An 18,222-nucleotide genomic window follows, 5' to 3' on the forward strand; every position below is an offset into this window, starting at 1 on the left:
CCTTAAAAGTTCCAATATCTTTGACCTCATCTTGATCATTTCTTTTTTCTTTCTTGTTTTAAACATCTATTAAATACTGCTCTTATTTCCTGACAGACTAACTTCATTTCTATCTTATAACATTATACTAGCTATTAGTGCTTGTTGTTGTTGTTTTAAATTGTGGCTAGGATGTCTTCTTTTCAGCATTTGCTATTTATCTCAAATGTCACCTCTGTGACATTTTCCCTGATCATTTAACTTAACCACTTAATGATTTGCCTGTTTTATCTTATAGCCACTGATACTTTATGCTTCTGTATTTTATTTAATTTATTTTCTGCCTCTCTATTCACATATAACCAGTAAAATGTAGGCAGATACTTGATTGTCTTTATCAATCCATTATCTCCAACTGCTCAAAACAGTTTGACAGACTATAAATGCTTAGAGAATAATTGTTTAATATATAAAAAATAACTGCAAAGTGAAAAATTTGGTAGCAGTGTAAGTATGAACTGCAAGTGAGAAAAGTGCTACTAAAAGATGAGTAAGGAAGTTACTTCATATAAAGAATGATGTTTGAAATAGAAAGAAATGTGAGAAGTACAAGTTAAAACTAGAATTCTGAAACTAATTGACTTGAAGGATCTCTAGATAATTTAGAATAAGAAAGTGTCATTAATATAAGTAAGAGATACTAGAACATGAAGATCAAATTGAGAAAATTATAAATGTAGCTCATAGAGTAATTTAGAATTTGAGATGCCACTGAAAGCAAAATATATGGAGTCAGACTTACCAGAAACATTAAGACCAAAGACAAAGTTTTCAAGTAGTTTACCTGTTCCCAAAGGTGATCATTAGAATAAGAAAGTAGTTAAATGTGAAACACCCCAATGTAATTTTAGAGACAACAAAAAGAAGAGATGATCAAAAGAAAACTAGAAAAAATGTGGTTTCTTTAAAATGAAAGGGTAAAAGGTTTCAAGGGGACAGAAATTACTCAACCGCAGAAGGGAATAGAGTCATTTTAAGAAAACATGTTGGATTTGGTGAACTGTTATCTTCAAGGTGGTTATCAAGGTGGTTTTGGAAGAATGGTAAGGTTCCAGGACCTCAGATGGAAAAAATAGTCATGATGATAATGAAAGGCAAAGTTGAGAGGGGAAGAGATCAGCCCTTCTGAGAAATAATCTGGAAAAACAAGATTTGACACAGAAGAAATACATTACACTCAGATGAAAGTTACACTATAAACCTATAGCATGACTTGAGTACTCTTCATGAAAGATCATAGAAATGAGGCTGAACAGTTTGCAGGATGTATAAGTACTTTTTCCAAAAAGTAAAACATCAGGAGTAGGATAAAAATAAGTTCTTTCAATGGGAAAAATTATGTGTCTGTTTTTATTCAAAGTAAAAAAATATATATAAATTTTGAGACTGAGCAGAAATAGCCAATAAAACAGTAAAAAGCTAAAGATATAATCTTTATCAAACATTATTTGTATGGCAAGTAGATAGAAGGGAAGGTTTGGGAACTATAATATTCTTGCTATTTGAAACACTTTATACCAAAGCTTTTGTTTATTTGTTCATTTGTTTATTTGTTTTTGTGCTGATCCTGTGCCTTGAACTCAGGGCCTGAGTTTTTGTTCTCAAGGCTCTACTACAGAAGCTACAGCACTTTCTGCTTTTGCTGGTTGTTTGGAAATATGAATCTCATGGATTTTCCTGCCCAGGCCAGCTTGGAGCCACAGTCCTCAGATCTCAACCTCTTGAGTAGTTCAGATTATAAATGTGAGACACTGACAACCAGCTTTAAAGCTACTGCTTCCTTTTTGTTATTGTTGGTGGTGGTGGTCATGGGGCCTGAAATCTGGGCCTGGGTACTGTTCCTGAGCTCTTCAGCTCAAGGCTCAGTGACACTTCCTGTTGTTGTTTTATAGCACTCTATTTATAAACCACTTTCTAGATCTACTTCCATATGTAATCACATTAAGAAATCAAGGTCAGGAGCTGGAGGTGTGGCTCCTCTGACAGAACACCTGCCTATCAAGTGCCAGGCCCTGAATTCAATTCTTGGTTCTGAAAACAGAAAAAGAAGAAGAAACAAAAACGAAAGAAAATAAATCAATAAGTCTTTTTAATAATAGAAAAAAAACTATGTAATTTATCAATGCAATGATTTATCCCAGAGTTCTTATTTTCATTCCTCTTCTATTTGTGATCAGGGTATTATTCTTGCTAGACTGGTAATCTATCACTTGGGATACTCTCAGCCCTTTAGTTACATTTCAGATAAGATAATGTACTTCTGTCCAGGGCTGGCCTCAGACCTCAAACATTTTGCCATTTTTCCACACAGCTGGTAATACCAGCATGTGCCACTATGCTTGGCTTTGTTTTTTGTTTTTTTGTGTTTTTTTGAGTTGGAGGTGTGTGTCACTAACTCTTGTCCCAGATAACTCCAAAGAAGGATCTTCCTGATTTTCACATCTAGAGTTAGGATTATAGTTATAAGCAACCACACCCAGTCAAATATTTTACTTTCTAAACTCTTGGTGTGTTGACAAGGGTGTATTAAGGAAGTTGTAATTTCAGTACTTATTTTGACAGAAGATTAAACATGGAGATTTTTTTTCACTTACATTAAAATCTGAAGTTTAGTGTATATGTGCCTGACCACATCATTCTTTAAAACGTTCTGGCTTATAAAGTCTTATTGATTAATTACTATAAATGAATACTGGATGTTATTGAAAATGTAACATAAATCAGTTCAGTAAGCTTCAGTTTCTTTAATAGACATATTTCCTCTTCAGCTCTTAAATTTAAAAAAAATGAAAATTAGAACTGGCCATTGTTGCTATCCTTTCCTGGAGGTTAATTTTAGTTGCTAGAAACATCATGTTTATTGGAGTGATCTACACATAAGATTAACTTTAGCTTCCAAGAGCCTCACTGAAGGTCTGTTTTCATGACCAAACAGCAGAGGATTGACTGGCATGGAACAGTTCTCTCATTTGGTCCTTCATTTCCACATGGTGAGAGCTGAAGTTAGGGCACCAAGCATATTTTCATGCCAGAAATAACACTGAGGTTCTCTTTGAGCACCTAAACTGGCTGCCACACAGAAGGAATCAATGCACCCTGTTGCACAGTTTTCAGCCTGCTCTTGGTAGTAGAGAAGCACTAATGATGTATTTCCTTACAGGACAGTGCAGAACTGATCACTTCCCTGCTTCACAGTGGAGCAGATATATAGCAGGTTGGATAAGGTGGCCTCACAGCCCTCCATATTGCTGTGATAGCTGGCCATCTAGAGGTAAGTCATGCCCTTGTCACCTGTGAAAATACAGGAGACTTAGCTCTTTCAATTCCCTCAACCTTTCTTTAGAACAGTACTTATTAGTGTATGTTAATTGTACAAAATGGTTTCATGATGATATTTGAACAAGTATGTGTACATGTATATACACAAATATATGCATATACACATGCATATATGCATATAGATATATATTCACATTGCACATATGTACATACATATATATACATACACACATATATATGTGTGTATACATATATATAATATACTTTGATCACCATATTAGTTACAGAGACTTTGGTTCTGTTTTTAAACACTGAGCATGTTCAGTACTTTTAGTAGTAAAACCACTAGATAAATGTACTTTTGGTAGTGAGTTCAGTTACATGTTTTATGAAAATGTAATTGAACATGAGTTAATATAAAGATAGCTGGATTAAAGCAGCTTTACTGTAATGATGAAGAGATTCTGTTCCTGAATAAAGCAGGTCAGTTTCTACAATTACCTTTGGGGAAATTAATTGAACTCATATTGTCTGTTTTCTTCATTTCGAAAATAATATGAGTGGACCATGGCTGGATATCAGAGGTAAAGTTCTTGTACAGTATATCCAAGGCCCTGGCTTGGATCCCTAGAAAATATTAGGAGGCCTATTTCAAATGAAGTAGTCGATACTGTTGTAGGGAGTACAGCTGATTCCATCTTAATTAGGGAAACATGGTAGGAAATGATGGGGGCAGTATATTAGGTCAACCTGACCCCAAAATTCTGCTTCTGTAAATGGCTTGCTTAACTTGTTTGTTGCTTGCTCTACCCCTGCGTCAACTTCCTACACCTGTGCTACACTTTTTCCTTTATAAACCCCAATTTGAGGACTGCTCGGGGTCACAGTCAGCCTGAGTCTGCACTGAGTCTGGCCTGTCAGCCTGCTTTTCACTTTCACAATTTCAGCTCCCAAGTCGAGTCTGTGTTGTGTCCCTAGTCAGTACGCTTTTTGCTTCCCCAATAAATCCATCTTTTTGCTTGAGACTGTTTCTGAGTTGTGGACTCTTGGAGGAACGGGGACAACCCTCCCTTGAACCCTGTAACACATATAAAGCACTCTGGAAAATGTTTTAAACAGTTTAAAGACTAAGGAAACAAGCATTCACTCATTCGTTTTCCTATGTGTTGCTTGAACAAAACATTTATCAAAGAAAAATATGCACCAGATACTGCTGAAAGTGCTGCGTTAGCAGTAGTGAGAATGAGAAGCAGAGCTTGCATTTTGTGAAGTTTAATTTGGAATAAGACAATAAAGGAAAATATTATACAATATTCATGAGTAAGGACTAATATAAAAGTGATAAAATGGTGTGGAATATGCTATTTTATCTTTTTTTTTCTTTTTTTGGCCAGTCCTAGCCCTTGGATTCAGGGCCTGAGCACTGTCCCTGGCTGCCACTTGAGCCACAGCGCCATTTCTGGTCATTTTCTGTATGTGTGGTGCTGGGGAATTGAACCCAGGGCTTCATGTATATGAGGCAAGCTCTCTTACCTCTAGGCCATATCCCCAGCCCCCAAATATGCTATTTTATATAAGTTGTACAGTGAAGACTGAAAGAAAGTAATTTTGGAACAAAGATCTGGATGAAATGAGAGTGATAACAATAAGATAGGAAAGAATATTTTAGGCTTGAGTAATAGTAGATGCAAAGGCATTGAGGGACATAAATGAACCAAAACTAATTAGAATAGAGTGAACAAGAGAAAGAGATGTGGAAATGAAGTCAGGTGGAGGAAAAATGAAATATTTTAAAGTCACCAGACAAGTTTTAATCTTGCTTCAATCTTAATTGTCCAAGTATTAATTTCATTGCTACTACTATGAGACTAGTTAATTCCACAAATCTTCATGAAACAGATATTTTTTATTGTCAGTACTGGGATAAATATAAGAGAAAGGCTCTTATATAGTTATTGAGAAAAAGAGCCATATCTAGGATTCTAGTTATTTCACTCAAATTACCTCCATTTCCCTACTCCCTCAGTTGTAATAGTAATCCATAGCTCAACAATGTAAAAAAAAAATAAGAACTCTATATCCTCATTATTAAAGGCACAGTTTATTTTACATTTTCCACTAACACATCATAAACATACATTCACTGTAAACAAACAGAGCTGCATAAAGAACTATACAAAAAAAACCCAATGAAATGTATTTGCTCCAACTCTCATTATGTTATTTTTGCTTTTTGCTGTGTTTCCTAGGGAACAACCTCACTCTAAATGTAAGTAAGTTTGCATGGTTTATAAGGAAGTAGAAAATCATTAGTTTCACTAAATGAAACAGTACCTGGTCCCCTTTCAATAAAGAAAAATAAAGCCCCAGGCCAATGATAAAGTAAATGGAGAGCTAATCGATAAAAAATCCATGTGGAATAAACGATAAAGAAGACATCAAGTTCCCCTGAAAGATATCCAACCTTAACTGCCAGGAAAATGAGAGAGTATGTGTCTCAAAATCAAATCTTTTTTTTTTGTCTAATGTTGAGCTAATTGTATTTGTGAGTGATGGAATTACAATGGGGCCAGGAACAAGAAGTTTAAGAGGTTAGTCTCTTCAGTTCCTCTTCAAATAGCTCTGTTGTCTAGCTTTATAACTTGTAGAACAGAGGAGGTATATTGATTCTACTAGCTTCAAGGCAAACTATTAAAATGATTTCAAATAGGCCTCTACTCTTGTCTTATATTTCTATATAGGCTTTCCAACTTCTCTCATTAACTGAGTTATAATGTTCAATGAATTTTATAGTGCATCACCAGCACTTCATGAAACAAGTTTAGACACGTTAACCTTTATTCTCTCCTTATATAATGGATGAATTAAATTACTGATCAAGTTATAAAAGAAAATAGCATCCAAACAACTACCTAAAATCATCATCTTCAAAAGGCAAAAAGCATTAATATATTATTTTCAAAACCATTAGTTGTTTAAAAATGAAAGACCTGCAATATTTTAATTCTTGAATCCACACTGGGAAAAAAAATTCTAGACATGTTGATTTTTCTCATGGTATCCAAATTTTCTATTAGAAATACTCATTAATTGTGTAGTAACTTCCTTTATCTATACTTTCCTTTCCTGAGCCTTTTGTTACCCACTAACATAAAATATGGAAAATTCTATAAGTGAGTAATTCATAACTTGGGAATCTTTTGTTAATAGCATGTTGTTATATCTGTTCTAATTTAGGGTTAGTTTTTATTTGTAGTTTAAAATCTCTTACTGTGCCTAATGTATCAGGTATCACCAATATGTGGGTGTATGTAGGGAAAAGCAGTAAACATAGGTTTCTGTAGCATCCTTAATTTCAGACATCTTCTGGCACTCTAGGAACTCACATTCTGAAGATGAGAAAATTGCTCTATACAACCAGCATTTCATGGAAAAGTTTGAGTTTGCTCTAAGTTTGTGGAACTGGAATTGTAAAGAAGGGATTTGAATCATTAATAATAACTGAAATCAGTATGTTAGATATAATGGATGGCTAAGGACTGCGCCTACTTACAGAGATGAGAAACTGGTAACTATTGAATAATCAGTGAACAACACTACCAGACTGATAAAAGGAAAACTCGAATATTGTTGGAGCACACCAGCTGGGAGAGTTAAACAGTTCTGAGTGTCAAATAGTACAGAATAATTGAGTACAATGGTACAAAGTATTCATATAATATTTTCCTATTCAAACAAAAACTTCATCACTTATTTCACTATCTTTTTCCTAAGTGGGTTAGAAGGGATGATGTGTGGATCTGGGGACTTTTCTTTCTATGGTAGTTGCAGTCTTTTATTACCCACCTTTCTCTGTGAAACAATAGTGATGTTCTGGCTGACAGGCCTCTTTGTCTCCACATACCAAATTCAGACCCTCCATTAGTGTCTCAAGTGTGTTTGTCCTCCCATAACTGTGAATTCTATTAAACAATTTTACAATAAAATTTACATTGACTAGACAGCTGTCTCCTTCAGTAATAGAAGAGCATATGTGCTGCAGATTCCTAGACATACTGACTACAATTTCAGATTGATTTAAATTTACTGAGCTTTGAAAAGGAAGAAAATGTGGGTTGTCCTGGGCCCCAATACTTCTCTTGACTGATTTATCCATCTGTTAATGTGTAGGCATATATTGCTATATGCAAGGCCTAAGATTCATTTGGCAGTCAATAAGAATACATCAAATTCTCTGCTTCCCTTTGGGTTCACTGGTGGGCATGACTATGCTCTCTCAGGCATGGAAAATGAAAAGCAATAGCTGAAATATGGTAGTACTTCATTCCATGCACCTTTGTGATTTGCTTCTCCTATGGGATAGCTACTATTAGGTATCTAACTTTGAAAGTGAGGAAACTAGGGCTGGGGATATGGCCTAGTGGCAAGAGAGCTGGCCTCGTATACATGAGGCCCTGGGTTCGATTCCCCAGCACCACATATACAGAAAACGGCCAGAAGTGGCGCTGTGGCTCAAGTGGCAGAGTGTTAGCCTTGAGCATAAAGGAAGCCAGGGACAGTGCTCAGGCCCTGAGTCCAAGGCCCAGGACTGGCCAAAAAAAAAAAGAAAGTGAGGAAACCAAGAAGTTCTTAACTTAAATGACTGCCATAGGGTCATTCAGACAATAAATAAATGAATGGGATGTCCATCTTGCTTCAGATTTGCAGTTGTATACATTAAAAAAATATTCCCTTGTGACTCTTCAATTGATTCCTGCAATGGAAATGTATTCTGAACACACACACACACACACACACACACACACACACACAAATGCATGCATACACACACACACACACACACATACACACACATCTCACGTCAAATCATGTCCAAAAGCTGAGACTAAAATGGATGGATATTGTACTATCTATCCAAAGTTATGACCATACTGCAAATACAGTTAAAGCTAATACATCATATATAGTTCTGCATATACACCTAAAGCATCATATACACATATGTATCAAATATAAAATACTTTTGTAATCATATAACCCAGTTAAAAAGTTCTCACACTGTCTTTTTATGTGGTGGTATCTAATAGTTATTAGGAAACAAATCAATTACCTGTGTAGCAGTAGGCATCAGTTTCAGCAGCAAATTCAAAGCAAACAAACAAAAATGTTGATAATTCAAAATAGTCCATGTAAAGGCTGTAGAGTGTCTTATTTTTAAGAAAAAGGCATAGTTGCTAAAATATCCTGTGCAGGGAAGAACATTATTTTCCTAGTTAAATATTTTCTATCCTACCTTATCCCATTTTCAGATTATAAACACTTATCCAAGCACTGCTTCAGAAATGGTTTCCAGTTATTTCGGAATTTATTTCTTATTTCAAGGAAATGCAATTGATGTTGTTCCATTTCATTCTTAACTAAATCATCTAAATGTTTCAAGAGTTTTGCTTACCAGGAAGCTTCTGACTCACTTTACATTATTTCTTTTATAATGGCTTTAGTTTTCTCCCCCTAGAATAAACAGAAGAACAAAATGTGGTCTGTCTGTCTGTCTATCTCTTTCTCTCTCTCTCTCTCTCTTCTCACTCTCTCATTCTCTGTGTCTCTGTTTTGTTTCTCTCTCTATCTGAAGATATTAGGCACTTTAGGTATTTGTGAGTTTCATAATTAAAAGTATCATGTCTACCTTCATTTGCATGAATACTATAGTCTCTTGTAAATTTAATATGGAATCCAAATAGTATAAAAGAAAAATACCTGACACTAAATTGATATCTTTGTACCAAACAGAATTGACATTGGCCTCATACAAGATTTTCTCCACATGAGGAAAAACTAAAGCCTAGAAAATTTAAGTCATTTTACCAAGATGTTACAGCTAACAATTAATAAAGCCTAGTGTTTTCATGCTATCCAACCACGGAGACAAGTTTTGACACTGCCCTTTCTTCCAGTCCAAACCATAATTTCCTGCCTCCTTGTCAACAATTTTTTTTGCCTTTAACTGTCTTTATTTTTTTAATTTTTATTGTCAAACTGATGTACAGAGAGGTTACAGTTTCATTTGTTAGGCATTGGATACATTTCTTGTACTGTTTGTTACCTCCTCCCTCATTCCCCTCTCCCCCCTTCCCCTTTCCCTTTCCCCCCCATGAGTTGTTCAGTTCATTTACACAAACAGTTTTACAAGTATTGCTTTTGTAGTCATTTGTCTTTTATACCCTGTGTCTCTCGATTTTGGCATTCTCTTTCAGTTTCCTAGTTCTAATACAATTTGTCATAACTAGAATTTGGAACCAGCCCAGATGCCCCTCAGTAGACAAATGGATCAGGAAAATGTGGTACATATAGACAATGGAATTTTATGCCTCTATCAGAAAGAATGACATTGCCCCATTTGTAAGGAAATGGAAGGACTTGGAAAAATTATACTAAGTGAAGTGAGCCAGACCCAAAGAAACATGGACTCTATGTTCTCCCTCATAGGGAATAATTAGCACAGGTTTAGGCAAGTCACAGCAGAGGATCACAAGAGCCCAAGAGCTATACCTTATGAACACATAAGATGATGCTAAGTGAAATGAACTCCATGTTATGAAAACGAGTGTTATATCACTGTTGTAGTTACTTTCAACATGCCATGTGAAATGCAGCTTCTATTGTTGATGATCCTCTTGTATCCTCTTCCTGTGGTTGTACCTGCACTATCTCTGTATTTTATCTGAGTACATTGGAAACCATGTGTACTGGTATTAGAACTTGTCAACAATTTAAACTTCGGGCACATACTGGTTTAAGATCTATCAAGAAAAACGTTCACAGTTAGATTTGAATTGTCCAAAGGCTAGTGACACTGTTATTCCAGTGCCTCTTTTTAGAGCCTCATTCTTTTAGTCTCTGTTCCTTATCTGTGTTATTTCTACATTATCGTGTGTGTGTGTGTGTGTGAGAGAGAGAGAGAGATTGAGAGGGAGTGAGGGAGAGAGAAAGGGAGGGAGAGAGAAAGGGAGGGAGAGAGAGGGAGGGAAGGAGAGAGGAAGGGAGAGAAACAGAGAGAGAGAGAGAGAGAGAGAGAGACTGTGGTTCATGGGGCTTGAACTCATGGCCTGGGCATTATCTCTGAGATTTTTTTTGTTCATGAATAATGATTTAGTAGTCACAATTTCCCTTCTGGCTTTTTGGTGGTTAATTAGAGATAAAAGTCTCACAGATCTTCCTGCTGGGCTGGTTCAGAATTGTGTTCTTCAGACGCAGCTTCTTGAGTAGCCATTATTACATGTGTCATCTATCAATGTCCACCTCTATATTAATTTTTCAACATTTTTCTTAAAAAAAAAGACATAAGGGGGCTGGGGATATGGCCTAGTGGCAAGAGAGCTTGCTTCGTATACATGAGGCCCTGGGTTCAATTCCCCCGCACCACATATACAGAAAACGGCCAGAAGTGGCGCTGTGGCTCAAGTGGCAGAGTGCTAGCCTTGAGCAAAAGGAAGCCAGGGACAGTGCTCAGGCCCTGAGTCCAAGGCCCAGGACTGGCCAAAAAAAAAAAAAAAAAAAAAAGACATAATTCACTTTTTACAATGTGTAAATCAGTGTTTTTAGTGCAATCGTATAGTTAGTCATCACCACTTCTGATTTAACAATAGTTTTGTCACTCAGAAAGGAAGCCCTATACCCATTAACTGTCACTCATCCACCAACCCACCCCATACTGTCCAAATCCATATCATCTACTTTCTATCTCTAAAGATTTGGCTATTCTAGAAATGTTGCATTTTGTAACTGGTTTTATTTACTTAATGAACTGTTTTCTAGTTTCCAGGTTGATGCACATTGAATAGTTATTTTTAGGTACATGCTAGTTGTGTAACAAAATATCAAAATGTGTATGTTCAACTGATGTATATTTGTACTTCATTTTCAACTATTCCTCTAGTTTTCATTGTAAGGTGACTTTTTCTTTTTGAACTCGGACTGAGCACTGTCCCTGAGCATTTTGTGCTCAAGATTAACCTTGTACCACTTTGAGCCACTGCACCATTTCCAGTTTTCCCGTGGTTAATTGGAGACAAGAGTCTCCTGGACTTTTCTACCAGGACCTGCTTCATACTGTGATCCTCAGTTTTCAGCCTCCTGAGTAGCTAGGATTACAGACGTGAGCCATCAGCATCCAGCTTTATGTTTATTTTTTAAAAACCTTGCATTCAAACTTGAGGCTCTCAAACAGTGTTTGAAAGCATAAGCATGTGCCTACTGAATTATCAGAGTATTAGTATCCCCATTAAATAAAAGTGAGTAGCCAGGGCCTTTTTGTGAATAGGAATTATACCTATGGGTACTGAGGAGGCCTCTGTACAGATAATCATTCCACTATTACATATTCACTCTTTGGATTATGTGTGTGTGGTGGTGGTGGTTATAGGTATTGATGTGTAATATATATTCCAATCCTTGGCCTTGAACTCACAGCCTAGGTGCTATGCTGAACTTTTGTGCTCAGGGCTAGAACTCTACCACTTTGAGCCACAGCATCATTTCCAGTGTTTTGGTGGTTAGTTGGACATAGGAAGCTCATGGATTTTCCTACTCAGCCTGACTTTGAACCAAGATTCTCAGATCTCAGCCTTCTGATTAGCTAGAACTACAAGCATGAACCATTGGCACCCATCTCACTCTTGGGATTCTTAAAGATTTAGAAATACTAAGGCATCTCTGTAAAACTATAGAATTTCTTAATGCTTAAAATTAGTTCTTCATATGTAAAAGCTGGCAGTCAGTTTCTATCTTAAAGCCTTGGCTAACTGAAGCATGATCCATTAAATAGCAAAGCAAGAGTGTCAGTGAACTTTTCAGAATGTAGAATCTTTAATCCCACCTTCTATCTTGCCTAAAATCAACATTGTAACAAAATTCCCAGTTGACACATTTACATATTCAAATTTTATAGGTACTACCCTAAATAATCTTTGGATAAATGAAATTTAAAAGGGATATCTGAGTGCATAGCTTGGAAACAGAATGAACAAGTGATTACAGAGAAGTAACTTCCATTTGCTACTTGTGACTGACCTTGACATGGGTATTTTAATAATCATTAAGGCAATCCATCCAGGGCTCTTTAAAGAGCCTAGGATCACAGACCCTCTCCTTGTGTATAAAATATGCCTACTGTTGACAGTAGCTATATCATATACACTACTTTTCTTTTTTCTACCTGAATTACAGAATTTCATAGGAGGAGTACTTAAAATAAGAATTTTTAAATGCACTGAGTGATCATGCCTCTAATCCCAACTATATGAGAGGTATTGGTAGGAGGGTTAGGGTATGAGGGGGTCCACATCAGAAATGTGAGACCCTTGAAACTATAACCAGAGCAAAAGTGGTGAGGGATGTTGGAATTGATAGAGCAGTTACCACTGAGTTCAAACTCCAGTATTGACCTCAAAATAAATACATAAAACAAAATAAGAAGGAAGTTCAAAATGTAATGGGACAGTACAATATTTATAATATTAAGAACAATTAAAAATAAACAAAGTGTTAGGTGTAGTTGGCTTATGCCTAAAATTCTACCTACTCAGGAGCCTGAGATTTTAGAACAGTAGTTTAAAGACAGGCCTGGCAGGAAAGTCTGTGAGACTCTTATCTTCAATTAACCACCAAAAAGCTGAAAATGGAGTTATGGCTCAAGTGATAGAGCAACATCCTTGAGTAAAACTTTAGAATAAGAATATAATAAAAGTGTAGATTTTTTACTTGATTTTGATGCCTTTTGTTTCAATTACATTTCCCATAAGTGATGATATTTTTTGCTCCTTTCTGGTAAACACTTTTGTTTCTTGCTTTCCTAATTACATTAGCTGACATTTTCCAAATAATTGTCATTCTTCACATGAGTTATCATCATTGTACTCTTGAAATGAAATTCCTTTGGAAATAGTATATTATTCTCTTACTTTGTTGCTGCACTTGATTTGTTAATATTAATAAGTGAGGTTGGACTGTTTTATTACTAATATGATATTAGTTTTCTGAGAATAACATAACTAAATACCAAAGACTTGGTAGTTTAAAAAGCAGAAATTACTTTCTTACAGTTCTAGAGGCTAGAAATCTAAAATCAAGATAGCTGCAAGCTTGGTGTCTTAAAAGGCTCGTTACCTTGGTTGAGATATGTGATTTCTTTGTTGTGTGTTCCCCTGGTCGTAGTTTGTCTTTATGTTCTAATCTCCTCCATTTATCAATCAAATCAAGGTATCAGTTATATTGGGTTGATTTTACTTCAACTAAATTATTTAAAGACAAAAAACTAAATGTAGTCAATTTTTTGTATACTTACAGGGTTTAGGGGATGACAACCTTAACATACAAATTTGAGGAAGAAGTAGTTCAGCTTACACAAATTACTTTTGGCATAGTTTGTAATACTTGCTACACTGGAAGTGTAAAACTCTGGATTCTGACTCTCTTCTTCCTTCTCTCCCCATCTCTCAGAATTTGGTATATAGTAGTATTACCATGGTCCTGAATGTTAGGAAAATGGAGGAGAATGGAAAAGGCCAGATCATCAAGAGGCAAGGACTGTTTATTGCCAGTGATGGGCACAGACATCCCCAAGGGTTCGGAGGTTGTATGAGGGATTGAATTTGGGGATTAGGTATATATGAGGTCTAAGCAAGGAGGTAGAGGTAAATGAGGTCAAGGGAGGCAGGGGAAGTGGGACTTTTGGTTGGGCCCATGATGGACTGATTACAGCTGGACTTAGGTAGATTGCCCTGCTGGAGTCAGGCAGTCTGCACTTATCTTTGGTGGCTGGCCTAGTACCTGTATACACCTGGAAAAAAACAGGCTGGGGGTCAATCCTTCATATTCCATCTTCGGAAACATAGAAAGGATGGGAGGGGAAAGGCAAGTCCTTCCTATAGGATCTTTGAGCACATAAAAATGGGCTGAGAGGGGAGCAACATGAAGTTATGATAACAAAGCAGATTCCCATCACTGAAATCTGAAAATTTTGTATACAGAGGTACAACTCTGAAATTAATTGCATAAAAGCCAAATGAACATACAGGATTGCCATAATTCAAACAGAGAATGCACAGCCTGGGCCATATAATACTAGTCAGTACACATCAAACAAACAACTATTTAAATATTACTACTAAATCTAATTAATGATGAGTAGATATTCCAATTACTATCCACTGAAATTAACTTTATAGACTTCCATAATTGCTTTGTTTGCTTTGAATAGACATTCACAGTTTAATGATCTACCAGCACATTGGATGGTTAAGTTTTGGTTATGAAACCTTTAACAACACACATACTTTTAAATAACTATGACTCAACTTAGGAACACACTACATCTTCTGTGACATTCAAAGTAGTTTTCTCATAAGTTGAAACCAGAAACTCTGTAGCCTTCATTATTAAATATGCTCTGTGTTACATTTTCTACTTTATTAAGGAAGCACTCTCTAGGCTTTTGGTCTGGAGACTGAAACAAGATAGTAGATCATAATTCATCATCAGTTATTTTATAGTTTCAGAAGCAATGTCCTAGACATGTATCAAGTGTAAGGATTTATGTAAGATGACACTAGCTTATGTGCATTTTTTTCCCATTCAGACTTTTCCCACAGATTCTATTAGCTATTATTAAACATTAAATACTGCTTTGGGGTTGAGGTTGAAGGACACAAGCAAGAAAAGCTTTATGGGCTAATAAAAATGTAAATGAGCTGTTCATCAACTTGCTGCTCTGGAAACGGATGAAAGAAACACAACTGAGAAACAAGATTCAAAGATTATTGCTAATCAAATCTGCCTGAAATGAGAACTCCCTTTGTTACTCTAGGTTTTATGTGAATTTGAATTCTGAATTTGACTTTCTATGCCAACCCTTTGTACTGAAGTTGATTCTAACTTCCTAGGTCACATATGTATGCACATATATGTTTATGTATGTAGGTATGACATGTATAGTATATATGTATGTATCATGTATATGTTTACATATATCTACATGCATATTATATATGTATAATGTTATGTAGTCAATAAGCAAAGCAGAAATAGAATTCTGTGTACTTATAGCAGTTGAAATAAACAAATGCTTGACCTCATCTAAACTTCACTATCTTTTCTTATGTCATTCTTCCTTGCAGGAATCTGATGTTTGTAGACATGAGTTATGGTGTTTATAGTTTGCTGGAATCACTCATCTAGAATTTCAGAAACTCTGGGCTTCGTATGTTTAAGAAGAGCACAGACTCTTTTCCCACTCAATTAGGAATCAGCTTGAATATTATTATTCTACTCACTACCTGACCTTTGAGTATAGCAGTAAAATAGTAAATGAGGCTACTTTCTCTCAAGGATGATTTGTTAAGGGATGGTATTTGGGAAATAGATAATTAAATACTATGACCATCTTCAATAAACATAGTGTAGCTTGTTCTCTTTGATAGTTCCCTTTGGTAAATCTGTAATTATTTTTTGGGTTTTTGTTTGTTTGTTTTTTTGCTCGAGGCTAGCACTCTGTCTTTTCTATATATGTAGTGCTGAGGAATCAAATCCAGGGCTTCATGTATATGAGGCAAGTACTCTTGCCAGTAGGCCAAATTCCTAGCCCTTTACCCTTTGGTAAATCTGAAAACTCCCTTTAGAAACTTCTTGAGGTTGGGTAGAGAGAGGGAAAGGCTGGACCCCCTAAGCTTAACTTGTAGCAGCTATCCCTTCTCGCAGCATCTCTTCTCAGTTTGCTCACAAGTGAAAAGTTTGCTAAGGAATGTACTCACTGACTTATGTGTGTAATTTGACAATAAAAAATAAATTGAAAAAAGCACTGACACCTCTGCTCATCTTATTTGTTCTTACACAGCTATACATGAGACCATGTAAAGAATACAGATAGTCCTTTTTAAAAAGCACACACTTTTCAGAGTTATTCTGAAAAGTGATTCAATATAACTCCGTGTGTGTGTGTGTGTGTGTGTGTAGCACCTGATACTTGTACCCTACCAAGTACCTTACCAAGTGTAAAAGGTGTACCTTTTACACCTGTGCCTTGAAGGAGATCATGAGCTGTTGACATTCTTAGTTCTATATTGGGCTGTTCAACAACAATTCTAAGTCTACACACATGAGCTTGTCCTGATAAAAGTTCAAGAGTTATTCTCACAGCTTCCTTTTGAAATTGTGTATATTGAATTATCCCAGACTTTAAACATTTCTCATTGAATAGAATCAAAGTCAATTGATGGAAATAATTGTCCAGAGGTATGAAAACATTTATTTTCTCTTTAATTCATGCAATCTTTCTAGAATTTCTTCAATAGTAATGTGACTTGTCAGGCCTATGTATAAAATATTTAATTTTTGTACATAGCCTTGAATTTAATGTCTGAAATTAAGGATGCTACAGAAACCTATGTCTTTGTCATACTTACAAGTTGATACTTTACATTTTTTCCTCTATGCCAGTAATGCATCTTGAACCGAGGGTCTTACCTTCTGACTTGGCTTTTGAACTCACAGCTAACACTAACATTTGAACCATGTCTCCTGTTTTGTATCCTATCAATAATTATTTTGTATTTTATTTCCTTATTTAAACTTTTCTAAACTTTCTTCTAAAACAATGCTATAGGGGCTGGGAATATGGCCTAGTGGCAAGAGTGCTTGCCTCATACACATGAAGCCCTGGGTTTGATTCCTTAGCACCACATATATAGAAAAAGCCAGAAGTGGCGCAGTGGCTCAAGAGTGCTAGCCTTGAGCAAAAAGAAGCCAGGAACAGTACTCAGTCCCTGAGTCCAAGCCCCCCGACTGGCAAACAAACAAACAAACAAACAAAAACAATGCTATACAGAAGTGAAAAAGAATATTTTGTTTTTTTCTCTAATTTCAAGGAGATTATATTTCAGCATTAAATATGATGTTATAATTTGGTGTTTCTTTTGTGTGTATATTTATCAAATTAAGTGTCTGTGTGACATTAAATTAAACCCAGGTCATCATGAATGTTATTTTATTTTGCAAAGATCTTAATCAATAATAGATTTGACTCTGTTATCACATGCATTTTCTGCATTTATTAAGAACATACTATGATTGATTTTCTGTTTTATTTTAATATTATGATTTTCATCAGTTAAAAAAATAAGAATCCTGCATTTTAAACTATGATTTCTGAGTGGTGCTGTCATTTTATATTCATAGCATTCAGTTAGCTGATTTTCTAATTTAGTTTTAATTGACAAAAATTGCATATATTTCCACCATATAGCACAAAATATTAACTCATATTCGGGTTTCCATTTTCCATCTGTGTTTTAAGAACTATTATCCTATATTTTCTTTTCTTGTAATGTTTTATGACAAAATCCGTATGTGAAAACCCTAACCTCACAGAACAAAAGAGACTTTTATCTAATTTTTGCCAAAGTTTGTGAAAATGAGTGTGATTTCCTACCTAAGAATTTAGTGAACATTATTGGTACACTTCTCTAGTGTATGAGGTTTCTCTTTGGAACAGCTTTTTTTTTTTTATCATTTCAATTGTCACTTTATTGGAAGATGGTAAAAGTAATTACCAAATTTAAGTGTAACTTGGTAATAATCCTAAATTACACAACAAATTTTAATGAATGCTTGTTCAAAAGTGATCAATCAAATAATTCTAAAGGCAGAGTAAGAATGAGATACTCCACTGGCCAACAGATTTAGTTCACTAAATGAAACCTGAACTTTTCCTTTTTAAGAAAGGTAAACTGATTTCAGTAGATAGCAATACAGAAAGATTTTGCAAACAGAGTAATTTCCATCCAGCCAACTGTTTTTGGCCATCTCTATGGGACATTCATTTACATAACTGGCCTTCTTTGTAAGCATCTG

The 18,222-nt window shown here is 35.5% G+C and overlaps 1 protein-coding gene across 1 annotated transcript in view; it reads left to right on the plus strand.

Moving 5' to 3' along the window:
* Positions 1-18,222, plus strand: part of Tnni3k (TNNI3 interacting kinase) — a 313,990-nt gene that overhangs the window by 51,993 nt on the left and 243,775 nt on the right. The window contains 1 exon segment of the mRNA XM_048351587.1: positions 3,198-3,310. Within this exon segment, the coding sequence (XP_048207544.1) occupies positions 3,198-3,310 (113 nt within the window).

This window comes from Perognathus longimembris, chromosome 7 (assembly GCF_023159225.1).
Source record: "Perognathus longimembris pacificus isolate PPM17 chromosome 7, ASM2315922v1, whole genome shotgun sequence".
NCBI classification, from domain to species: Eukaryota; Metazoa; Chordata; class Mammalia; order Rodentia; family Heteromyidae; genus Perognathus; species Perognathus longimembris.